The 27,419-nt window shown below is 35.5% G+C and overlaps 1 protein-coding gene across 1 annotated transcript in view; it reads left to right on the forward strand.

The window, feature by feature from the left end:
• Positions 1-402: 402 nt before the first annotated feature.
• The window catches only part of LOC104521867 (low-density lipoprotein receptor-related protein 1B), a gene marked incomplete at both ends in the record, with an annotated part of 52,443 nt that continues 25,426 nt past the window's right edge, over positions 403-27,419 (forward strand). The window contains 7 exons of the mRNA XM_010163990.1: positions 403-567; positions 1,944-2,188; positions 12,294-12,429; positions 13,649-13,872; positions 17,277-17,451; positions 17,759-17,853; positions 22,442-22,591. Of these exons, the coding sequence (XP_010162292.1) occupies positions 403-567; positions 1,944-2,188; positions 12,294-12,429; positions 13,649-13,872; positions 17,277-17,451; positions 17,759-17,853; positions 22,442-22,591 (1,190 nt within the window). The remainder of the gene's footprint in view (positions 568-1,943; positions 2,189-12,293; positions 12,430-13,648; positions 13,873-17,276; positions 17,452-17,758; positions 17,854-22,441; positions 22,592-27,419) is intronic.

Here is a 27,419-nt window from a genome sequence, read left to right on the forward strand (position 1 = left end):
TTACCTTTCTTCCCTTCCCCATCCTCCTCATCTGTGGATTGCTTTCAAAGGCTTTCATTATATTTTTTTTTTTAATGAGCTGCATTTCTAACTGTAGAAGGAAGACAAGACAAGCTGTTACTTGTATTAATGGACATGAAAAACACTATCAGACTTCTAGATTTTAAAAAACTTACTGTTTCATGATTGCTCTAACACTAGTAATGAAATATTACCTCCATCTTACCTTGTTACTTCAAGGAATTTACAGTTGCCCAAATTAATCTGTTTATTCTTTTCATTTAAAACATGTAAATGTTTGAACTTTTTTTCCCAGCTATTGTTATATCAAACCGTTTGAAAGTATTCTGCATGCTTTAATATTTTCCTATATCTCTTTTCTTTTCCTTTTCCTCTCACTAGAATTCTGTTTTGGACAGACTGGGATGCAAATTTTCCTCGCATTGAATCCGCTTCCATGAGTGGAGCAGAAAGAAAAATCATATATAAAGATATGGATACTGGAGCCTGGCCTAACGGCCTTACTGTGGATCACTTTGAAAAAAGAATAGTGTGGACAGATGCCAGGTAAAGGGATAACAGTATTCTTATTATCTGTTTATAAATCCTTATTCTTATATACAGAAATGTGAACCACATTGTAAGTGGAATGTAGTTATAGACATTATGTACATTATGTATTATATTATACTGTAGTTATATACATTATGTATTATATTATAATGTAGTTATAGACATTATATACATTATACACAAAAGTCTTGTGTATAAATGTACACTTCTGTAATTGCATTACTATTACACATAATTTCTTCATGGTCTGTACCAGCAGACCTTAATAGCCCTGACCAGATTTCTCAGGGACCTCCTCCCACAAACCCTGCCTGTGGGCCCAGAAGCCCATTTCAGCTCCACCCCAGGTACCCCAGAGTAGCACCACTGGAGCAGGTCTCCAGCCCAGCCACAGCACTGCCTGGCAAGTGCTGGGCCCTCTTGGTCCAGATCCCAACCCACACGGTGGCTTCCTCATCTGACATTCTCTTGTCACCACAAACTCTTCTGATGATGTGGACTCTTGATTGAATCTGGCTGAGTCGGAGCTGTTCAGCCAGGAGAGGAGAAGGCTCCAGGAGGACCTTATAGCAGCCTTCCTGTACCTGAAAAGTGCCTATAAGAAAGTTGGGGAAGAACTATTCACAAGGGCAGGTAGCAATAGGATGAGGGGTGATGGTTTTCAACTAGAAAAGGGTGGATCTAGGTTGGATATTAGGAAAAAGTTCTTCAATGTGAGGATGGTAGAATACTGGAACAGATTGCCCAGAGAGGTAGTGGAGGCCCCATCCCTGGAGATGTTCAAGGTCAGGCTTGATGGGGCTCTGAGCAACCTGCTCTAGAAAAGACATCCCTGCTTACTGCAGGGGGATTGGAGTAGATAACCTTTGAAGGTCTCTTCCAACCCAATACATTCTATGATTCTATGATCTGCCCTACTCACCTTACTTGAGGGCGGTGGGATTTGGCCCTGGACACGGAAGCCTCTGCCCTTTCAGCTGTGGTACCATCCGTGGCTCCTGGCTCCCTGTGCCTTAGAGAGCAGTTGGCCAATAGTCCTCCCTGACACTTACACATAGAGGACCCAAGCTATTTCACTAGTTATTCCATAAATTCATCTGAATGGAAACTGATTTTCCTGCTGTATTTTCACAGCATGGAGATAAATTTAAATTTAAAAACAGTATACAAGTAAACCAGTATTTCATATCTTTAGTTAAATTAATAGTGTGAGCTAAATAATCTCTGAAGTTAATGATACACTGTAAACATTCTTTGGTCTTACCAGTATCTTAAGAGTAAGGTTTTTATACATTTTGCACCAATATTGTAATAGTTGTGTGATTTTTATTTTATTTTTATGTAATCATAAATTTGGGGTTATCTTGTAGATCGGATGCCATTTATTCTGCATTATATGATGGAACCAGCATGATAGAGATTATACGGGGTCATGAATATCTTTCGCACCCGTTTGCCGTTTCTTTGTACGGGAGTGAAGTGTATTGGACAGATTGGAGGACCAATACACTTGCAAAAGCCAATAAATGGACTGGCCAGAATGTCAGTGTAATACAGAAAACAAGTGCTCAGCCATTTGATCTTCAGATTTATCATCCAAGTCGTCAACCACAAGGTAACTATTTATAGAATAATAAATTATTATTCCTATGAGGGGAGAAAAGTGTTCCTTTTGTATGCAGATATCTGTATCTGTATTTACATTGAATGGACAATTCTTAACTAAATGTCATATTCAGCACTAGTGTTCCTTGGGTGGTAATACAATCTTTATTCAAACCTGAAGCTTCATGGGATCAGTGTCTGTGAGTATTGCCCATTTGGACTCTGGTGCTTGATCTGGTACAAATACAGTGCAGAACCACGTTTCTTTAAAAGGCTTCCAAGTTACTTTTTTATAACTGGAGTATCTTGTCTGACAAAAGTAAATACAACAATGTTAGCTGGCTTTCTCTTACTTCTCTCCAGAGGAATATGGATGTTCTTGTGAAATAAACAGTGTATGCAATTGTTAGTTGTAAATATTTACTTTGTGCTAAAATTTGCCTTAATTTACTCATTCACTTCTCTGTCTCTATTTGCTTCTCGGTCATCTTGTTCACTCTTAGGACTGCATAATTTAGATTCCACCACTTCAGACCACTACTTTTCTACCTAAATAGCCTCAACTGGGTATTCTCCATAAACTGACATTTTTCCAAAGCATGGCCTATTCACCCAACAGCTTTTATCTTAAAATAACATTTACAATTTTCAGTTTCAAATTAACACAATATGTCTTTCATGGGAGAATGAACTCAGCCTGCTGGAGGCATGAGTTTGGCATTTAAAACTTCAAGAAGCATCAAACTTCATTTTGATGTGGATAAAAATTAAAACTGAAAGGAAGTTCACCTTATTTGCATTAATGAAATAATGGGAAATTCTTTAGTTATTTCTTGATACATTATTTTGTAACTTTAACTTCCCATTTTCATCTGTATAAAGCTTATCTCTTCACGTGCATATATTTCCATTTCAATTTTATACCAGCTTTTATACAATAACATTTCTTTAAAGCAGAGCACTGCTGTATAATTATGGTAAGTACATAGGCTTTGTCATTAGACAGTCCAACATAGGTGTGTATTTAGTAATCTTCAGCTACCATAACTTAAGATAAAACTGTATTAATCTTGAAAATAGATAAAATCTGTTCAGTTTTCATCTGGTTTAACGAAATATTCTATTTAATTCCTAGTGAAATATTCAACAACCTGCTAAGGTATAGCTCCTTTAGACAGATTTACAATGTCTGTCACATAGGTAAAAAGACTAATGATTTTCCTATAATTTCAGCTGAAGCTTCAAATGATTTTATCATTACATAGTGAATCTCTCATTCAGATGGTAAATAGTTAGTCAAGAACTTTAACTTATTGACTTCAGTGTTCCTATGTGTGAAGGTTCATGAGAACCAAGAAAGAAATCAGAGAGTAGCTCGTTAATTGCACATTTAGTATTTTTCTAGATTATAGCTCTATTTATTACTTCTCTGAGGATTATGAGGGTTACAAATACAGAGATTTTATTTAATGGTGTAAAATTATTTTCTACTCTAAATTTTCTGGCTTCAGTTGTGGCAATATATAAACTGTACCTAAGCATGTTGCTAATAACATAAGCAACAATTAAATCCAAATTAATTGTAGAGGGACTTGGCACATTTTGCATTGATTTCATCCTGATACCTACCTGTTGGTAGCACTACCTGCTACTGGTCCAAACACATCTTCCTGCCTTCCCTCATACTTTCTTTTCTCTAAAACTGTTGTCTAGTTGAGGATAGGTGAATCCAAGATACTTACTACAGTGCTGACAACTGGCAGAATTCTTCCTCTTCCTGACAGTTATCTCCACTTCTACCAGCATAAAAAAAACCCAAATTTTAATTGGGCATTATATTTCCTCCTTCTCTGACTTTGCAAATGTTGAGATCTTCAAAGTCCCTGCATCCTTGACCTGGGAATAATAAATGTTAAGGGAAATAGTTGGAAGGTGTTGTTATAGTCATTTACCAGGAGTATTTGACTTCTGAATCAGATGCTTGACTTCATTCGATGAGAAATAATGTGGATGAGGTGGTTAGAAAGTAGTAATGGAAGGATATGATAGGATTCTGAGCAGAAGAAAACAGTCCTGATTAAACTTCTTCAGTTTTGTTGTTGGAAGGGTACTTGGACGTCAGTTCTCTCAGTGGATCCCCATGTAAAATGAAGAACTAAATAAAGTGATATTTTTCAATATGACTATTGAAACATCAGCTACTTTGATGTTTAAAATAAATTCGAAGTTACAAAACCAACTATAGGACAGGAAAGGCATTATTATGATATTGCTAACAATTTCAAAACCCTTTCTTGGGAAGAGATACATTAGAGTACTGATCAAAAAGAGAACAGAACTCAGAACCTCTCAACCATGTCTGAAATGCCAGCTTTCTCAAGAGAGTCCAACTCTCCAATATATCTTTATTGTATGCATGTACAGTATGGTTGGACTCAATGATCTCACAGGCCTTTTCCAACCAAATGATTCTATGTGTAGCAAATCTTTTATTAGCTTTTTTTCAGCCGTCAGAGGGAAGAATTATCTGTAGACTTTTTTTATATATATTTTTATATCAATAACTCATGGGTTATTTGTACAACAAAACGGATCATCCAGAACAAGTAATGATTGATGAATGAAGTGAGATGTCCTCTTACTGGTTATGCATATGTTTAAGCTTATTTCAGCAACTGTTCTGCAGTGGTCTTTCTGTTTCCTGTCCCCTATAAGCTGTTCATTCTTCCCTAGGAACCTGACCATCGCTGCTTCTCCATCACCTGTCTTTGACTTTCTGTAGGTTATTTAGTATAAATGGGCTTAAGGATACAGATTATCTAGGGTGTGAATAATGCACAGTTTATTGACATCACATCTATAATAATGCATAGTTATTATGTGAACATAGACTTACACATTTATACAATATGTACTTCACGTTTGCAAATGCATATGTACATTTTCCCCCTTATTTTTATAGATTTGAGTTCAACGTTACATTCAGCTCTCTAATAGCATGCATTGAAAAGAGGAAAGCAATGAATACAACTCACTGTAGTTCATGGGTCTAACTATGGTGACAACTGTGATAAGGACTCTCAGTGAACAACTCCTACCTTGCAATATGTGACATGTGCTGTGAGGATGTGTTTTTCTGATAGATTTATTTTAAAATAATAATGAACTTACATTAAGAAAGAATGTTACTGTTTTTCAGTGGACATCAAGGTCCTTGGTCTTTATAACTTTTTGAAATAAGCCTCTTAGGTTAATTTACTTTTTAGGCCAGGGTACTGTTCTAACAAAGCTGTCTGACTTCTGAAAAAAGAGTATAGATATAGATATATATATATGCCCAGGATCTTAAAATAAGCGTGGAGTAAATATGCATCTCTGCACATCTCTTTCAAGAAATGGTTTTTGCTATTTTTTTATAATCAGTTACTTCCTGAACTTCTGGATTTGAGGAACTGTGTTCTTTATTTGGTGTTTTCACAGTAACAGTATGGTTCCCAGTAGCCCATGACTTGCTGTCAGAAAAAAACCAACTATTTTCTGTTTGGACTGGTGCCAGGCAACATCTTTAAAGAGAGACTATAGCCTAGGGAGATATCAGTCAGTATTCCATCCTCACAGATACCTTGGCCTCAAGGCAAAATAGAAGCTGTAGAAGAGTTTTTAGCAGTTATTTGCCAGAATCAAGAAGTTCAAATATGAAGTTGTGTAATTGCAGCTTTTTTTTGATGATGTAGAAAACACCAGATTCCAATTTATGTTTGGCCTTCTAGGTTTGCTGTAAATTATTCTCTTTCAATTGAAGCAATTTCTTTCTACAAATCTCCAGTACCTAGCTTTACTGGAGCTAGAGAAAAATTATATTATGCAATTACTTCTTAATTTTTCTTCTGAATTTGTAGCAATTTTACAATAAATGAAACAAGATAGCATGCAGTTTAGAATCGCAAGATAAAATTAATAGTAGATTTCCGCTGCAAAATATCAGTATAAACAAGGACAAACATTTTGTAGTCTCAACTCCATAAGTATACATCTGGGTCCCATATTAAGGTGAAAAGTTGTTAGCTTTTAAAATATTTTCAAACAACTTATTTTGATTGAAATAAAATAGAGCAGAGCTAAATAAATTCCTGTAGCCTAAAGCAACATTATTTCAGTTAATCTAGGACAGATGACAATTTAAGGTAGTGAAGTTATAGTGAGATATCTATATGGATGATTGGTTCATCTGTTAGTAAACCATAAGGGATTGTGGGAGGCTTCATGATGTAATGTAGAATCATAGAATAGTTTGGTTGGAAAAGACCATTACGATCATCTAGTCCAACCATAAGCCTAGTCTTGCCAAGTTCACCACTAAAGCATGTCCCCAGATACCACATCTACATGTCCTTTAAATACCTCCAGGGGTGGTGACTCTACCACTTCCCTAGGCAGCCTGTTCCAATACTTGACAACCCTTTCAGTGAAGAATTTTTTCCTAATATCCAACCTTAACCTCCCCTGGCACAACTTAAGGCTGTTCCCTCTCATCCTATCACTTGTTATTTGAGAGAAGAGACCAACACCCACCTCACTGCACCCTCCCTTCAGGTAGTTGTAGAGAGCGAGAAGGTCTCCCCTCTGCCTCCTCTTCTCCAGGCTAAACAATGCCAGCTCCCTCAGCCACTTCTCATAAGACTTGTTCTCCAGGCCCTTCCCCAGCTTCATTGCCCTTCTCTGGACACACTCTAGTGCCTCCATGTCCTTCTTGGAGTGAGGGGCCCAACACTGAACCCAGCACTTGAGGTGCATCCTCACCAGTGCCCAGTACATGGGCACAATCACTTCCCTGGTCCTGCTGGCCACCCTATTGCTGATACAGGCCAGGATGCTGTTGCCTTAATGGCCACCTGGGCACTCTGCTGACTCATGTTCAGCCACCAACACCCCCAGATCCTTTTCCACCAGGCAACTCTCCAGCCACTCCTCCCCAGGCCTGTAGCGTTACATGGGGTTGTTGTGACCGCAGTGCAGGACCTGGCACTTGGTCTTGTTGAACCTCATACAATTGGCCTTGGCCCACCAATCCAGCCTGTCCAGATTTCTTTGCAGAGCCTTCCTACCCTCCAGCAGATCAACACTCTCACCCAGCTTGGTGTCATCTGCAAACTTACTGAGGGTGCACTCAATTCCCTTATCCAGATCATTAATAAAGATATTAAACAGTGCTGGTCCTAAAACTGAGCCCTGGGGAACACCACTTGTGACCAGCCACCAAGTGGCTTCTTCAGTGATCAATGGGTCTTCTTCCATGATATTTGAAGGTGTAGGCAGAATTTAGTCGTGTTGCACACCATTAAAGTATAAGATTAAAACTTTGCCTAGCTAAAATCTAATGCCATCTGTGAATGATGTCACATCTCAAGAAATATGCATTTGAGACCTCATCTTCACAGCATCAAAGCTGTGTGTCAGGAATGCAGTTAACGTAGCAAACACAGGTTTTCTAGGAAGAACTTCCTCAGATACCATTATATTTTAAAAATCCACTTGCTACAAAGAACAAGGTCTTCTATTTTAGACACAAGAAGTTGTTCTTGTACCATGAGGTGTACTACTGAGGGTAGTGATGAGAGGAGTAAATATAGGGCATTGGAAGGATCACAGCTTGAAAACAGTTAGAAAGCTGTGAATTCCTTACACATTCCCCAGTTTTTTTGCACTTCTCAAGGGTATTAATTTGAATTAAAAAGAAAAAAACAAACAAAAAACCCCCACCAAACAAACATGACCATGGCATTATTTTTCTTTTTGCAGATTGAGATTTTATAGACCAAAAAATCAGGATAAGCAGCATAATAACTGCTGAATATAAAGTGTATTAGTACCACCGGGCTCTTTTGTAATTAAAACATGAAAAACATTTAACTTTATAACACTGTTTTGTTACAATATTCTGTTGAGAGCTGGATTGCCAGCTGTTTAAAATAAATATCTTTTTACAGAAATGTAGCTTTAGATGCAAGTGAGCAAAGTTTTGGATATTTTCTTTTGGAGGGATTTAAAAACTTTTATTAGTTTGAGATTTTATCACAAACTTCCTCTGTACATTCTTCATACTTCAAAACCATCAGTCAGACTGCTATGTGTCTTATAAATCATGTAAAAAGTATACAGTCTTTCTGAACTTTAAATTGGATTCCTTTGTGCCTTGTGAGAGTTCCAGTTTTGTTTTAGGAATTATAAAAGCAATCTTTCCTATCTGTATTAACACAGCGGCCTGTATTTGACAATGACTGATCAATGCCTACAGGAACGACCTTGTCTTGCTTGTGTTGACCCTAACACTTGATAACTCTGTTCAGCGTGTCCTGGCTCTTGTAGTAAGAGGGGTATTGCACACCCATTTCAGAAATACAAATGTAATCTGTTGTTTCAGAAAAGGATCTTTTAGGTATGGATGCAATCTCAGTGCTCATCCTTGTGGTATGTAACTTGAGATTGTTGTTGTTTTTTTTTTCCTTATATATTATTATATATGTATTGATTTTTATTAGTTTTATTCCTCAGTCACTCTGTCATGGAAATTTTCTGTAGCTTTTCACACTTTGATTTAATTTAATCCTTTGTTACTGCTTTTTTATTACTTACTTTAACAGTAAATTTCAGATTTTTTTTGAAAGTTTTCTGTCAAGCATAGGCCCCGCTCCTAGAAGTACTGTTGCCTTTGGCCTTTCCACATGGCAATACACTAGCATTACAACATTTTCCTTATTGCTTTACATCTGCATTTCTTATCTGCCTTTTATGTCAGTATGCTTTTTTTTAAGGTCAGTCATTCCATGCAGTCTCTTCTTAGTTTTGAACTTATATCATTAATTACATTTTTTCTGTGTTTGCATTTTTTAGTACTCTTTCATCTCAAACTGTATGCTGCAGGGGGTGGGAAACAGAGAGATTCATTAACAAGAGCTTCAGAATTACCATAAAGCCATCATATCATATACAATAGAGTATCATGAATAAGTGTGCTAACTTCGAGCTAATAATATTGTTGTTTATTTTGTTTCACAGTGAATACGTTGGTTTTTGGTTTTTACTGGTATACTGACCAATTCTTCAAGTGAATGATTAAAAGCTGAAGTAGAAATAATGAATATAGTTGTGCTAACTTTGAGCTAATAATATTCTTGTTTATTTTGTTTCACGGTGAATACGTTGGGTTTTGGTTTTTTAGTGGTGTACTGACCAATTCTTCAGGTCAATTATTAAAAGCTGAAGTAGAAATAATGAATATAGGAAATAAATATGTATTTTAGAACTAACATCTTTTCAGATTGGTCCTAACTTACAAATTCCAAAGCTTTATGCTAAAATAATCAGATATAATCAGGTAGTATAAAGATTTTAACTTCACTGAGTACAGCAGAAGGATCTTTGGCCCTATGGAAAGCATTAGTACAGAAATTATTGACAATGAGCAGAGGATTAGATCTGTAGTTGGTTTTCAATATGAGTGGGAATAGATTATTGACAATTTAAAAGTATCCTTTTTATGTAACTGTAGTACATATATTTGGAGTTGTAGGCAGAATTTAATCATGTTGTACACCATTAAAGTATTAGATTAAAACTTTGCCTAGCTAAAATCTAATGCCAAGAAGGGGCAAGTTCAATATGCAGTTAATATGGAGAATAAGTTGGTCCACAGTCAATGCGTATTCAGAGGTTGTCAGAGTAACTCTTCATGTGTCAACTGGTGACAGAATGTCTGAGGGGTTTTTCAAGGGTTACTGGTCAAGAAAAACAAACATTTTGTTTAAATAATGTTTTAGAGAACGATCAAGAAGAAACACCATGACAAAGCATGACGTGTGCAGTGCTGCAAGAGAAATAGATTGACAAACAATCAGCAGTGGAAATCAATTACATAATGCAAAAGACTGGGCAGTTGGTGAAAATGCCAGTTCTGTGGATTGCCATGATCACAAGGAAAATAGATTGGTGGAAATGATTAGGAAAGGAATAAAGAACCACAGGGAGTGAACTGTGATGCTGGATAAATCCATAGCATTCCCATTGCTTGGATACTGTATACAGATCACGTAAAAGAGACCAAGAAAGCTTGACAGGCTGATCAAGAGTATGGGAAAGGTTTTTGTAGGAGGACAGGTAAACTGATGCTTCTTGAAATACAGCTTATAGACAGGCTTCTATATGATGGCAGTCTGTGAAATCATAAATGGCATGGAGAAGGTTAATAAGGAATGGCTATGTGGTTATTCACAATAGAAATAGAAGGAAGTGTTAGAACTAGCACAGGGAAATAAAAGAGACAATTTTTTGAGAGTGAAAGCAATAGCATAGCTATTTGCCTTCAAAAGAATTAGGTTTTATTAGAAAGCAAAGAATGGGCTTAGCTGTTCTTCAGTGAAAGCCGTATGAATATGAAAAGAATATATATATATATATATGTGCTGGTATAAATAATTTTTAGATTATGGTGCTTTACCTTCTTAACTTCAGGCTCTTTTCCTCAGCTTCACATTTCTTATCACCACAGAGTTTTTCACATTGTTACTACAGGTATAAGAAAAGTTATAATGTTAAATAAACATTTCTCTATTGTAATTTTTTGGGAAAGATAGAATCAAATAATTATCACATAAGATAATAAGGTGTTTACAGTCCATTAGCGGTCAAAGGAGATATTAAGTCATTAACCAAAAATCAATATTTTTTGAGCTTATTGGCCCAGCTGACCTTTGGAAGAGCTGACAGAGAGGGTATAGAATGCTTCTTTGTAATAAACCTTGGAATAGCAGAAGAAACTGCAGAGGCTGGGCAGGTGCTGGGTGGCCTCCAGTGCTGCCAGTGTTTGACTTCACAGAAAACTGTAAAAGCCTGTGAGTTTTTGATAGAAGGATGGAAGATGCTGGATAGAATTTTGTTAACCTGTTTATCTAAGGTTTTGTAAGTTTCATTCTTCTGTAGTACTGATCAGACAAGTAAGTAGTTAAAGGATTCAGGAGTTGCTGGATAAATTTAAGGAAGTGTGCATTAATGAAAAAGATAAATGGTTCAATGAAGCAAACCTTGAGCTTGTCTTCAAATTTTAGTGCTTGAGTTTGAGATAAATTTATTTTGCAAAGAAATCCAAACATCAGATTTCTCTAGTTATCTAATTACTTATATTGCAGGCTAGCACAGCGTTGGAGGAATATATTCTAAGCTAATTGATTTTGTTAATTATAAGTTTGTCTTTATGAGTCAGTCATTCCTTCTTCGCTTTTCATCACTGATAATTTTCTAAGGTTTTTTTTAGTAAATGGAAAAATCAACATTACTTTCTGTTTATGCTTGGAATGTCTCTTCAGGGGTGCTCTGGAACTGCATGTGTATAATTATGAATGAAGATACTAAGAATAGTGTCTAGGTTTCGTAAAACTAAGAAGTCTCCTCCAGTCAGCTTGCTTTCTGCTCTTTAAAGCAATTTTAGTATGTCTTGTTCAATCATTGAACTATAGGAAACTACTTGAAAAAAGCTACACTTAGGAGAGGTTTTTCTTTGAGAAAAGTAGAAATATTTTGGCATGTTTTTTCAAATTATTTTTGCATGTGAGATTTCCGACTAATATTCTAGTAGGTAGATCAAATTGAGAGGGAACGCTGAATTTGCAAAAATTCATCTCATAATCTAAGCTTTGGGTCTTCACAAATTTGTTGTTCAGGTCCTCATCATAGTAACATTTCTTTATACCACGTGTCCTGGCCAGGAGTGTCCAGTTCTTTACATTTAGATGTTATAAATAGACTGCAAAATTAGCATCTCGGTGGGAAAATTTTATCCAGTGCCTTCATGAAGTTACAATGATAAATTTTGCCGCTGTACTAACAAAAAGAAAAAACAAAAAGTCCCCTACAACAACTATTAAAAATGTATGTTTGGGCAAGAGTTGAATATTAGCCTGGAATAAAATATTAAGAGTACAAGCTCAGTGAATCAATGAGGCTGACTTTGTCTTCAGACAGAATTTTCACCTCTTTCTCAGTGGTGTAGCTTATGCTAGTTTGATGAACCTTAGTTCCAAAAAGTGGTTTTATATTTTGTGTATTTCATTATTCAATTTTAGCTTCAAATCCATGTGCTGCTAATGAGGGCAGAGGTCCATGTTCTCACATGTGTCTGATCAATCACAACAGAAGTGCTGCTTGTGCCTGTCCACATCTGATGAAACTGGCTTTAGACAAGAAAACATGTTACGGTAAGTTTTCTTCCCCAAACCAGAGAATTGTATTGATTTTAGAATTCTTAACTGTACAAATTAAAATACATAAGCTTAAAAACAATCTCTACAGTGCATTTTCAATTATATATTTTAAAGGGATATCTACTTTTTGGGAATTGGGAACTTACTCTAATATATGAGATGTGTGGAGCTTTGATTTGTATTACCACAGCCATTTTTTCTGTTGCTTATGTGTATTATACGTTAGTGAAACTTATCTCTGCAAAACAGAAAGATTTATACTGTAAAGTGTGTCATCAGAAAATGGTGAGTCAGGTAAGCTGAATAATAAGAACATACTTAATAGCTTAAATCTCTACCTGTTCTTTTAAAGTTGTCTTAGTTTCATTTTTCAAGGATTAAGAAAATAAAATGAATAGCAGATATTAGACATGCAGCCTTGAAGGGGAGTTTTATTTAAAAAAAAAATTCAATAAACACTTCTAAGCAATAAAAGCCCTAGAAATATCAAAAAATTATGTCTTTTATCTGTAAAACCTTGTAATACATTATTGTTTTCAGCGTTGATTTCCTAATGTTTAGGAAATGCAAAAAATATATATTGTCATATCAAGGGTAATGCAGGGGAAAAAGTCACCTTTACTGTTTGTTCACAAACTCTTGCTCCAATAATTTAGAGTTCTGAGATTTTTTTTTTTTAAAAAGAGTTCTGTTTTACCTTTAATGTATCACCCTTTTTCTTAGTCAATGCCTAAATTAGAACAATCAATGTGTTCTTTTTGTTCCACCTGTTTGCCTTTCACTGCTTTGCACGTACATTGTGGAATTTCTCATGAGTTTTGTTTTTTGCAAAACTTCCCTGCTACAGTGATACTGTGTTCTCCTGAGATATCAAATGTTAATATCTGTTATGATGTGCAAATGAAACTATTTTTTTTTTTATTTGGATTACTAGAGTACAATTTTTAAATGTAATTTAAATTTTTCTTGGGAGTTACACAAGGCCATGTTGTGTTTTCACGTAGTAACTTCTTGTCCAGTGTCCAGAATTAATATCTTGTTCCTGTGATTTTTATGCTCTGTAACATACTTTATTCAAGTGGCTGCAGGTTTTCTGGAGATGTTAAATCATTTCATCTAAACTTTATTTACACATTTGTAAAGTGATCTTAAATTAATGACTTACCAATGTTGTGAAGAGGATGAGGAGTGATGTTTTCCTTTTTTCTAACAGAAAGGAAGAAATTTCTTCTTTATGCGAGGCGTTCAGAAATAAGAGGGGTGGACATAGAAAACCCATACTTCAACTTCATCACAGCCTTCACTGTTCCTGACATTGACGATGTGACAGTCATCGATTTTGATGCTGCTGAGGAACGCTTATACTGGACTGATGTGAAAACACAGACCATCAAGCGTGCCTTCATTAATGGGACTGGCTTAGAAACCATTATTTCAAGAGGTAAATAGCATAACATTGAAGTAAAAATAACTCATTATAGGTAAATGGGTATTATAAGTATGCTAAAGTATGAGTGTGCAAGTTCTTTTTAGCTGTACCTTTCACTGGTATTGGATAATTGATCTAAAGAAAAAGAAAGCACAATTTTACTTAGGCTTCTAGTTAATTTTATTGATTCATAATTCATTTTTATTAAAATAAATTGGGATGTAATTGTAACATTGCTTTCATACAATATTGGAACGTGTAGTAAACAATGGAAATAATGTCTTCTGGGGAAAGAAGAAAGATTAAAAACAAAAAGCAGAAAAATAACAGCATCCTGGCATAGCTTTGCATTGAAGAATTTCATGTGGATTTTCTGTCTCTTTTGGCTATCTGTGCTGACCTAGCAAAGTGATTAGCTCCATCAAAGTTATTTTTTCTTTCCAGTCCATGTAGATCTTTCAGATTTGTCACCATCAGTGAAATACATACTATGGCAGCTTTGTAATTCCGGTGATACGGGTGTTTTGCTTTTACCTGTTGTCCTCTTGCAACACGTCATGTTCAAACTGATGGCATCGACCTCTTTGCAGTACTTGAATGCCCTGAGGAAGTAGGGTCTTTTGATTCTGTCTTTGAATCCTGTACATGTTTGTTTTGTCATTGCTACTTCAGTTACCTAAAATACTACAATTCAGGTTTTCCTTTTTACTGAGCTTTTTCATTATAGATTACTTAGAGCAATAAAAGGAAACTTAAAATATTACAATTGGAAAATCATGACTGGCAGTTTTTTCTGTCATTAACACTTTAGTTGTTATGACACTTTTGTGAGACTGTACTTGGAATACAAAAACTTAATGTTTTGTAAAGCCTTTACGTGATGGCTTCAGCCCTATGTCAGTAGTTCCAGTATTAAAGTGATACCATTTGTTGTCCTTGCTAGTGGTGGGTTTTTGTTTCCAACCACTGTCAGTTCCTCTTTTGGCAGCACATGATGTTCTTTTATTTTGTAATATACCCACCTACTTGGAAAACTGTCTGACGGGGACTGTCTGGAGACAAATTTTGCAAACTTTGGTTCCTCGAATGTTTGTTTGAAGGGGAAGATAAGAAAAGAAGTAGCTCACTTCTGTAACATCAAACCTTTTTTACTTTTGAGAACAAATAATAATAATAATAAAGAAAATACTTTTTTAGTTGACTACTTGAGGACTTCAGAAAATTCATTGAATCTCTACCTCTGGTGTCACTTTAGAAGAAATTTGTTCTGTATTATCATATTTTGCTAAATCATTGGAGAAATATAGCAGTATCACCACTTGACTATGTAGATTTATTAATTTATTTATTTTCTGTGGGTATCTTTATTTTTACCCTGCTATCTCAGACAACTTTGTTAACAATTGGAGAAATTTTTTGGTACGAGTAATGAGAACAAGGTTTAGAGTGCCTTAGAGCTCTTTGTTACATCATGAATTCAGGTACCTAAAAGAGTTATTTTGGTTCTTGTTTTGGGTTTTTGTGGGGTTTTTTTTAATGGTAGTAGAATAAAAACATTGTTTAATATATAAAATTTATAGTGAAATATCACAAAACTTGTGAAGAAATGTAAAGAAACTTAAAGAAATATACTATGTTTTAGTGTTTATCAGCATTCTTTCATATTCTTTTATTATGGTAGCTTCTGTGGTGGAGTTTTGGGGGGGTTTTGTGCCAGATGTAATTTCGTATATATAAAATTTACAAAATTACAATGTTCTGGTGCATCAAAACCCTTATAAAGGCTACTTATGTGTAAATGATCTCATTTGCTTACAGTTGTATTTTTATATGTTTCATAAGAACATAAGAAGCTTTGTAAGCACATACTAGTGGGATTCTCATTGGATTAAGTCTTACGCCAATGTCACAAAGATGCAAAAGTCATACTTTAATCTTTTTAAGAGTGTGAAATGCTTGTTTTCTAGTTCCTCCAACCAAAAAACTGAAAAAGGCAGGGGATCAGTTTAAAATGGGTCAAGGCTATGTACTCATTGTCTCTTGCATTCTCTAAAGTTGACAAACTTCCTAATACCCCATCACCATTTGACTTCATGTATATGCAAGCGAGTCCACAGCCACATCCCTGTTAGTTTGTCATTGACAATAATTCTATCAGTGGAAGTAACCACATTGATAATGTACAAAATATGAACTCTCATGAAATCATTAAATCATCCTTGGCCTGTTTCCTCATCTACAAAGATGCTGGCCAGTATGAACCATTGCTATGCCAAGGCAGAGCAGCATGTTGGTATCTAGATCTTGAGCAGCATTTAAGGCAGATATTAAAATATATTAACATTTTTTAAAATCAATGTCTTACTAAGGAAGACTGTCACATACAAAGCCACTTGTAAAGCTACCGGATCAATCCTACCTTACTCGTGTTTTGCTATCTCAGGTAATACTAGTGGTATGGGTGAACACGAGAAGGCAGCTAAGCCCTACACAGCTGCTCACTCAGTCCCCACAGTGGGATGGGGGAGAGAATTAGAAGTACAAAAGTGAGATAACTTATCGCTTGAAATAAAGACAGTTTAATAGGAAAAGCAAAAGCTACATGCACAAGCAAAGAAATCATTCACTACTTCCCATCGACTGACAGATGTTTAGCTGTTTCCAGGAAAACAAGGGAGTAAGTTGCAGTCTTCAAAAATCTTCAGAAATAAAACTAAAAAAACCTTCTTCAGTAATGTAGCTACTTACCTACTTACATACTTTAAAACTATGCTACACACCACTGGTTTTAATTCAGGTATTGTGTACTGAGCCTTACTGGTGATAAAGAGGGAAGCAGGCTTTTAAACTTCAGCACAGTTTTGTTTTAGAAAGCCACTTAATGTTCTATATGTAAAGTATAACTCACACCTAAAGAAATATGAACCTTGCTTTTATGTTATGAGTACTGTTAATGTTTATTAAATATGATTATTGAACTTTCTAGTGGAGGATAACTCATTCTACATCATCATTCCTTAAAAAAAAAACAACCAAACAAAAAAAACTCCCACACTTTTTAATAGTGCATTGAGTAATAAATGCTTTCTTAAGTAGAAAAATAAACTACAAAAATTCTCTGTCAGTCTGATAATTATTTTTGGACAGTAGGTTTTATGTTAATTTTTAAAGAAGTATTTATGGAGGTTTTCTCATATCTTCAGTGCAATTTCCGTGTTCTTAACTGCAAACGTATCAGACCCAAGAAGAAAAATAATGATTATTAAATCTTGGCAACTAGGTTATAAATACATCTGAATAGAATATTGCACAATGTTGTCAACAAACTGTAAAAGAAATTGCTTTGATTTTTTTCTCCAAGAATGAGAGTAATCCAGAAAGAAAATCAAAAGAAAAACCGCTTTCACTTTTTGCAGATATCCAGAGTATCAGAGGTCTTGCAGTGGATTGGATATCACGTAATTTGTATTGGATTAGCTCAGAATTTGATGAAACACAAATTAACGTGGCACATTTAGACGGTTCCTTGAAAACCTCAATCATCCATGGAATTGATAAACCCCAGTGTCTTGCAGTTCACCCAGTAAAAGGGTAAGATATATGTAGTTTTAATAAACAAACTATGGTAAAGCTCATCAGATTTCTTTTTTGTTTAGATTTTGAGTTTATTCATTCTGTTTTCTTTCAAACTTAAAGTGATTGCATACGTTTGAAAGATTTTGCTGAAAATTTCTTAACTGACTACTGCTTTCCTTCCAAAGCTTACTGTTTATTAAATCATGTAATCATTAGTTGTATTATTTCCTGCTTCTAAACTTATGAATGTTTTGACTACTGATGCATTAAAAATACTGTGTACACAAAGCAGCATTAGAAATACTTTCATTTTCTTCTTCAGCAAGCTCTACTGGACGGATGGTAACACAATTAACATGGCAAACATGGATGGCAGCAACAGCAAAATACTCTTTCAGAATCAAAAAGATCCTGTTGGTAAATACCCTTCTTGTTTCTTTTTTATTTGATAGTGCTATATTATGGACATTATCTTGAAATGCTATTTAAGTATACCATTGTCTTTTTCATATACTATATAGCAGTGATAAGAGCAGGCATAAAGACATGGAAAACACTGATGTACTTTTGTGTTTTGCAATTTCAGATGTTTTTGGCCCATTCTAATTGAAATTTACTGTAGTGCACTAATGATAGTATTATTAACTTCCAGGATTACAGTAGTTGTATAGACTGAAGGCGAAGGAGAACCCATTTGTATCTAAAGATCATGGGTATAAAAAATGTGGAGAGTAGGGTTTTTAAAAGGTATGGATATTTTGACTGGAAATGTAGAGCCTCCCTCACCAGAATCCCAGCTGCATGATCAAAAAGTAATTTGGATCAACTTTTCACATACTGAAAACAGAAACAATTGAACCATACTTTTCATATAATGACTTAACCTCAGTTTTAGTGTTTGAGAATTAATAGCATTGGTGATGATAAATTATGACACTTTCTGAAAGGAAAAAAAAAAAATGCTCTCCCTATATGCACTATTTATTTGGTTTTGGTTCAGGTCTCTTTCTTTTTGTGATTTTGTTTTTTAGGGAGTTGAAGTGGTTACGTCAATTGTTTTTGCCTTATTAATGACCCATCAATAAAGTGATTACATTTTAAAACATTTATGAGTTTTCATAACTGTATGCATTAAGGAAGCAGAAGCAAAAATTACTTAAGTAGTTAACTATTTAAATAAATTTTACATTAGAGCAACACAACATGCATTTTAGACCCTAAATTCAAAGAATTTTTTTAGAAATTACTGGGGAACCATTTTATTGTTGATTTCATTTTCTATCTGTCCGCTTGAAGAGACAGTTACATATTTATCTAGAGGAAAAAAAAGAGTAGTAAACTCACTAATTTTAAGGTGAAGGTAAACACATTTAATAATACTAGGACAATATTAAGAAGTCTGGTTGTGTGCACCATTTTGCACTGAATATCCTGTGATCGTAGATCACAAGATCCAAAATTGCAGTCCTTAAGATTTCTGTCATTGAGTTTGTTCTGAGTAGCAGTAAAGCCACTGAACCAAACAGACAGTGGAACAGTAAGTACTCCTTTATTTTTTCCTTTTTTCTTCCCCCCACCCCCCCTTCCCCTGTAAGTATAGCAGTACTGTTAAATGCTGCATGTGCAAATCCATAGACAGTGGAACAGTAAGATGTTTTTTGGGTTGTTTTTTTTTTCCTTCCCCTGTAAGCATATCAGTACTGTTAAATGCTGCATGTGCAAATCCATGTGGGTTTTGTGATGTTTTTCATTCATGGACATGTATGATCTCACTGGTATCAGGTAGACTATTCATCTGAGCTGTAATAGCAATGACATTTGATTGATTTAGGTAGTATGAATTAATACCATCTTTAATGTTCTTGGAACACACTATTTCTTTAAGCTTCCACTGCTTTTTAGAGAACATTTCCAGAGGTAAAAATACAGTTACAGGAACATACAGTAGATGTACAAAAATTGCTGTCAATAGTAATTTCCTTGAACTTCAGTGATGCACCAAATTAAAATATCAGACTTGATTTTCTGGTAGTGGAAGCTAAGATCTCATTACATATATGGCTTTAAGATTGGAACCTCTGTATATCAATTGCTGGAATAACCTTTGTGATATACTTTATAAATAGTAGCATATTTCTGTAAATATGAGTAAGGAAATTGGAAAATGTATGTGAAAATAGTGATGGCCTAAGTAATATGTTTTAAAAAAACACAATAGATTTCTCTGAGACCAATATTTTAAAATCCTCTGGAGCAGTTGTCCAAATTCATCATACGTGGTGTCTGTATATGGTCTTAAAAAATAATACTTTTAAGTAAATTAGAATAATATTTTTCTTAGAAATCTAGGGCAAATGCAATATGATAGGTATCACTAGAAAAGGAAACACAAGAAACTGAAATAATTAAAGCAGTTTAAAATCATCTGACAGAATATTGTTCAATATTTTTGATGGACACTGCCTTTTTGAAACCTCTTCTGATGTTGTAAAAGATATAGATGAACTATAAAATAAGATTATTAGACATTAGTGTTTTAAAACACTGGGGATGTGATTTATCATTATATACAAGCACAGGATTACTTGTAATATGTTTTCTTTTAGGTTGAATAGACTTACTTTTATGGAAAAAGTCTTTTAGAATGTATGTGGAATATACTTGAAATAGATACTTCTTGGTAGTCAGTTAATGACCAGTGCTTTCCATTCAGTGTTCCAGTGGGCACACAGTGTTGCCACCCAGTAGCTGCTTACACAGCCAATAAATATTTCTTTTCTACAGTCCATATGTTCGGGTTGACTTTGGCAGCTGGGTCACCCACATTAGAATGCATCATTAGCATCTGTGCTGTTTTATGGCTAGTAAATTACCTATCTCAGTAGTAAGAACAGGACAATTCCTGAAAAAAATCTAAATAAACACGCTCTGCCTCCATTAGAAATGATATGTTTTCACAAAACTTGGTAATAGGTGGAATATCGCAACAGGAAAATACTTTCAGAAGAAAAATGTGGTAGACGTGGGTGGAAGGAGATAGGAATGTTGTTTCTGCCAGTTGCTGCTGTCTAAATTGAATACCCATGTGTTAGAAACACCAGTTTAATATCTGAAGAAATAGAAAAGCTGACAAGATAACATGGCAATTGCTGTGCAGATTGCATTTATAGCAACCCCATAAATAGTTCTGTCTAGGTGAAATCAGTGAACAGCTGACTGGGAGCAGTCGGGATTTACAGGGAACAGCAAACGTTATCCATCTCAGAGTAAGGAAACCTTTGTACTCGCGTATTACTTTTGTAACCTATAGCAAGGTTCATCTGTATTCCTGGGAGTTTCCTGTGCTGGAACAAAGTACTGCAAGTGCTGCTTGTCTCCAAGGTCTATGGCACTGTTTGCTTTGAGCACGTTGTGCAAGCATGAAAACACATAAGTGCAGAGATGCTGCAAGATCAATCTCTTTTGAAGCAACTACTCAGTATCCTTATCCTCTCTCGAGCTGGGTAGTTTTTTTCTGGGTGACACACTTGCAGAGAGGGGAAAAATATCAGTAACTGCAAAGGAACTGGAAAACTGTTTTTGAAAAGCTTAGAAAGCAGAAACCTTTAGGCCTACTATGTCAAATGTGTGTCAGGAAGTGGTGGCATGTTGCCAGCTATAAGTATTGCAGCATGTGGCATGGCTTTCTCTTGGCAGGATTTTGAAAATAGATCTGACTTTCCACAAAGGAGCAGTTTACATGATGGAAGAAGAGTACTGTATGATGTCAATTGTACAGTACTCTTACAAACATATTAATGCTTATAAATATCTAAAGGGCGGGTGTCAAGAGGATGGGGCCAGTCTCGTCTCAGTGGTGGTGATAGGACAACAGGCAACGGGCACAAACTGGAACACAAGGAGGTTCCACTTAAACATGAGGAAAAACTTCTTTACTGTGAGGGTGCTGAAGCACTGGGACAGGCTGCCCAGAGAGGGTGTGGAGTCTCCATCTCTGGAGATGTTAAAAACCCACCTGGATGCTTTCCTGTGCAACTTGCTTTAGGTGAACCTGCTTTGGCAGGGGGGTTGGACTAGATGATCTCTAGAAATCCCTTCCAACCCCCACCATTCTGTGATATCAAGAGGTTGACCTCTGGAGTGAAATATAGTATTTTTTGGCAACTTGCTGGTGAATACCTAACAGGAGTTCTGGGAAAAGTCTAATACCAAAGCAAATTATTATGACATGTATTGTCACCATGCCAAGTGTATTTCGCTGTTGAAAATCTCCTGCTACAATTACTTGAACATTTTTAAAGGATTATAGAAGTCTGAAATACCTTTTCTCTTCATTATTTGCTCTTACTTCTTGAAAATTATATGCTTTGTTTGTTTAATAGGTTATTTTGTAAGTATATTTATTTCTGCAGTTCTCTTGCTTCTAACTCCGATGAATCGATCATGAGGTCAGTTCACTGTGAAGTGAAATTAAAATTAATACTATAAATTTATTGAGAAATAATATTAGGTTTTGGTATTTCAGCATTCTATGTGGAGGGCTGTGCATGCAGGGAGAGAACAGACTTTTTCTAGTTCCGAATCACAAAAGTAACTTGTTTTGTAAGTCTTTATGTATTCATAATTTTAGAATATAAATGATGGTTTCTAGTTGGCATTTACTAGTAGTTAATGACCTCACTTAGAACCTCTCTTCGTTCAAGTAATTGTTCATTGCCAGATAATGCCGTGTCACCAGTCAGTCACTCATTGATTTCTGTAGAAGCTGAGATAAATAAAAGGCAGAAATCCTTTTAAAAGCATGGGTTTTTTCACTGTAAATGGCCAAGTTTGTTTGGTTTTCTTGATTGTTTTTTAAAGTTTGATTGGATGAGTGGATAGATAACATCACTGTGTGTGTGTGCATATATGTATTTCTTAAATACACTGTTATTAGAAAATAGCTTAACACTAAATGTATGTTATCTATTCAAGCCACAGTAAAAGTTATATGCATTAATTACAGGTTTATCGATAGATTATGGGGAGAACAAACTTTACTGGATCAGTTCAGGAAATGGAACCATAAATAGATGCAACTTGGATGGTGGTAATCTAGAAATAATAGAGTCAATGAAAGAAGACTTAACAAAAGCCACAGCTTTAACTATTATGGGTGAGTTCAATGGTAATAACTTAGTTTTTAAATGATTTGAAGCTAATTAATAATGAAATATCAAAACCTTGTATATGTTATTGGGTTTTTTTAGCATAAATAATATCTATAATGCATTCACTAGAGAGGCTGTTTGTGAAAAACATATTTCATTTAACAGACAGTTTACAATCTGTATTGCAAGTATATGTTTCTAAACATAATCTTGCATTTATATATATATATATATACACACGATGAAGTTAACAGACTGATGGCTTATATTTACTGTAGTTACAGCATGTTGGAAAGAGGTGTGTTATGCTCTTTATTACAGAGAATTATCTACGACTTCTTGCTGCTCACTTCTTTCTACTGTCTGAAGAGCCCTAGTTTGTTGGATTAGCTTGCACTTTGTAAAGACTTTGGGTTATGAATTAATGATGAATTGGATACACTGATGATTTGGATTTTCAGATGTCTGCTAATATTCTATGTTTTAAAATGGTTGGAAAAAAAGAGTTGTTCAGTTTGTTATGCTTTGCACATTAGAAACGTTTAGAATGTTTAAAAATATCTGAATTATTTTTAAAAAATCAAAAGAAGAATGGTAATATAAGGAAAAATTCCTAAAAAATTTGAGAAGTCTTTATGTTGCAGATTGTGGAATATTATGAGAATGTTTCTTCAAATTGACTATTTCTCATACACATCATCAGCACTTGGCCCTTGCTTGGAGCTAGGATTAAGTGTGTTAAGAAATTCCAGTCTGACTCAGAACTAGTCTTTTATATTATTCTAGACATAACATTAGAGCTTTCCACATTTCCTCCAGATGCTTTGCTCACCTCTGTTCTGGTACATTTAAAAATTATTTATATTTATCTTGAAAGTTCCAAAAAAAAGTAGGCTTTTGTTGAGATAGCTGACTCATCAACTACCAGAGTCCTTTTATAAAGGACTATTTATTTTATTTGATGGTTTAATTATATAATGTACATATAGTTGGTGTGCTAGTGAAAGTAATGCTAAAGGAATTCCAAAGACTTTATGCACATGGTGTAAATTAAATCATATTTTAAAGTAGTAACTGCTATAATAGTTTTATTATACACATATTTGGCCAGGATTGAACTCTAAAGGTTGTTGAAATCTGTTGGAGAGGGAAGGCTTTTATACAGACATCCATAAACAAAAGCAAGTTTTGTGTCAAAGGGAGATGTGAATGTTTATATAGAAAAAATGTCTTTCATTGATTTGATTGTGACTAGAAATAGAATGAATAGATGACCTTTACTTGAGGGAGCTATTGGAGGTCTTTAATAGGATGTTGTAAAAAGTATTTGTATGTGGTATCAAGTCTTCATCTGTAATTCACAGAAGCTACAACAGTGATGATCCATCTGGGATATAAAGAGTTTATGGCTGTCATTTAAAGAAGAGTGTTTCATTCTTTTTTGCATGAAAGTAGTTGAATTTTTGCGGGTGTGGAGATGCGAGAATTTTTACTGTGTAGTTTTTAAACATATCCATAAAATATTCCCAATTTGGGAAGCCTTGTTTTTGTGGATGATGGCAATTCTTCCTACTCAAAATTGGTAAACAAAACTTACAATGTGTTTGGGTTTTTCTGTTTGTTTTGCTTTGGGATTTTGTCTTTGTTTTGGAGCCACAGGTGTGATAAACTGCATTATGACCTTGCAGTGTGTTTCCATATATAAATCTGGTGGACAAAAGAGCTAACAAATACAGTTTTATAAACAGTATTGTATATGCCGATTGAAAAACATGAAAAGTTTTTCTACTACTTTCTCCTGTATGTTTTTATGTTGTGGAACACACTGCAGCAACATAAATGCCATCTATTTTCTTGAAGTGCTGGTGGCTTTATGTCAGCTTCTTATAGTTGGGCTTTTGTGAATGTGAAATGGATCAGAACAGAAAATACAATACAATATGAGGAAAGAGAAAAGATCTTTAATTGATAAATGATCAGACTTAATAATATGTAAATAAAGAAGAATGAATAATTTGTTCTAATGAAAGATTTAACATCATAATGTGTGAGAATTTAGTACCCTTGTTGATCTGTTTGCCTACATGTTTAATAGGAAGTTTTAGCAGGTAAATCACAGTAATTACGATATTTATTGCATCATTTTTGATCCATTTCATAAATTTTCCTGACTGCTTTCACCTAAAAACACATAAAACATAAAAAGTAAACATAAAAACCAGCATGACTGGGAATGTTTCTTCTCTGTGTATATAGCAAGATAACCTTTTTACCATCTCAATTCCTCAGTGACTGAAAACAGCAATGATATCTGTGCCCAAACTCTTAACTGTTTTGTGGCATTCAGGTTCCAGTCAGTGCTGCAGAGTCCTGTAGGCTTCTGCCATCTTTTGTATTTTCCTGTCTTTTCCATTTAGTGTCTCCCCAGGTAAAAGCAGTATTTTAGTCAACCTATATTTTTTGTTTCACTATTTTAAGTATATGATCATGTCATTTTGTTGGGTTATGTTTCCACTGAGGCAGAAAGAGAAAGACAGTGTTGGGTATTTTGAGACTCCTTTGTACAGTTGTCTCACTGGGTCATACATTGGTCAGTTGTTATTGATCAGCAGAACCTTTAATGGGTCTGAAGAGCTGAAACAAGGAAAAGATGGAGGGAACCTTGGTGGCTTGAGGGGACAGGGTAACGTGATCTGAGTTAACTCTGGTGCCTGTGCCCCTTTCCCTCACCCCCTGCCAAGGATATGTGCATGAGGGCAGAAAGGATTGTGAGAAAAATTGCTGAATTTCTACTGAATTTACTGTACTGGTTGTTGGCGCTTTAAGAGCTGAAGCTGCAAGTGGCTTCGGCCTTGTCTTGACTTTGGGTGAAAAATAGATTCATGAGAAAGAATGCAAGAAAAACAAGATAAGAAAACTTCTTATGTAACTAGTCAGAAGTAAAAAGAATGCCTCATGAACAGGTGGATTTATCCAATCAAGTATTGTAACCAGGCGTGTGAACAGTAGCTTATTAACCAATGAAGAGTTGTTTGTGTGTGTGTGTGTGTTAGCAGCTTAAGAGTATATCAGTGATCATGTAACCAATAATAAAGGTCTCCCGGAGTATTCACATTGAATCGTGTGTGGAGTCCATGAATATCCCTCTCGGCAACTGGTGATCTCTTCTAGCACCTCAGTCCTTCTTACTTCTGATTATTTTTTTTTAGCTGTTTGTGAAGCACGTCCTTACTAGCATCTTTCCCAGGCAGCAGAGTCTCCTTGTCAGAAAGCATGAGCTCCCAGAGACACCTGAGGATAAGCCAGTAGTCTGCGTGAAGAGCTAATGTTTTCCATTCTTTGTCTGGACAACTTTTGCACAGAAAACTAACAGATCTGACAGTTTCCACTGGTTTTTGCTATATCTTATAGTTTACATTCCAGAAGATTTTTCAGAACTATATAAAGTAGTGACTGACAGAGGCTTGTCCAAACACTGACTTCTTTCTTGCTTCGATAATCTGTGCGTGGTTCTGGTATCTCTGTGTGATCTGCATCTTTAATTCTGTTAGTTTAAAAATGGGAAAAGAAATGAGAAGCAGTTAGGCGCTCCGTGGTTATGTGCTGTGATAGGAACTCAATAAATAATGCTAGCTAAGTCAGTGAAGTTTCGTTTTGCTTTTTAATGTAGCTTATGGAGTAGTTCAGAGCTTCACTAGGCAATGACAAATGCCACTCCCCTTTAGTACTACTCCTCCTCCTCAGTCTCCTCATGGTTTGTACTTCATTGTTTTCACTCCTTCTATTTGTCAAGTTGCAGTTTAGCCATTGTAAACTGTTTGGAAGTTACCAGTACTGTTTCAGATATTTACTGTTGTTTAGTCTTTTCCAGGTTCTGTTTAACATTTTTTCTACTATTATGTCCTTTAGTGGGTGCATATAGATGGTAATATAAAAGGAAAAGGAGGCTGAGGGGAGACCTTGTTGCACTTTACAACTCCCTGAAAGGAGGGTGTGGAGAGGTGGGGGTGGATCTGTTCAACCAAGGAACAAGTGACAGGACAAGAGGAAATGGCCTCAAGTTGTGCCAAGGGCAGTTGAGATTGGATGTGAGGAAGAATTTCTTTGCTGAAAGGGTTCTGAGGCATTGGAAGGGGTTACCCAGGGCAGTGGTGGAGACCCCATCTCTGGAGGGATCGAAGAGTTGTGTAGACATAGTGCTGAGTGACATGGGTTGGTCGGGGACTTGTCAGAGTGAAGTTAATGATTGGACTCGATGAGGGCCTACAGGAAGGCTGGAGAGGGACTTTTTACAAAGGCAGGTAGGGATAGAACAAGGGGTGATGGCTTTAAACTGGAAGAGGGTCAGTTTAGATTAGATATTAGGATGAAATTCTTTAATGTGAGGGTGGCGAGACACTGTCCCAGGTTGGCCAGAGAAGCTGTGGCTGCTCCTCCCTGGAAGTGTTCAAGGCCAGGTTGGATGAGGTTTTGAGCAACCTGGTCTAGTGGAAGGTGTCCCTGCTGATGGCAGGGGGGATAGAACTGGATGATTTAAGGTCCCTTCCAACCCAGACCGTTCTGTGATTCTATGATCTTAAAGGGCTTTTCCAATCTAAGCAATTATCTGCTTCTGTAATTGTAAGACTTGAAAAAATAACAAGCAAGTTGATGCCAGAGTGACTCTTAGATTTGTCCTTGGGGAAACAGAAACAAGTTATGTAATTCACATCTTTCTGTATTTTGATTCTTTTATTTACTGGTTTTCTACTCAGTAGTGTCAAGTCATCTTTCTTTTTCAATATGCTGAGCTCCAAAATTCCTACTCTTTTGTCGCCTGTTTTTGCTACATCT

This window comes from Antrostomus carolinensis, unplaced genomic scaffold, assembly GCF_000700745.2.
Source record: "Antrostomus carolinensis isolate BGI_N321 unplaced genomic scaffold, ASM70074v2 scaffold11030, whole genome shotgun sequence".
Classification (NCBI taxonomy): Eukaryota; Metazoa; Chordata; class Aves; order Caprimulgiformes; family Caprimulgidae; genus Antrostomus; species Antrostomus carolinensis.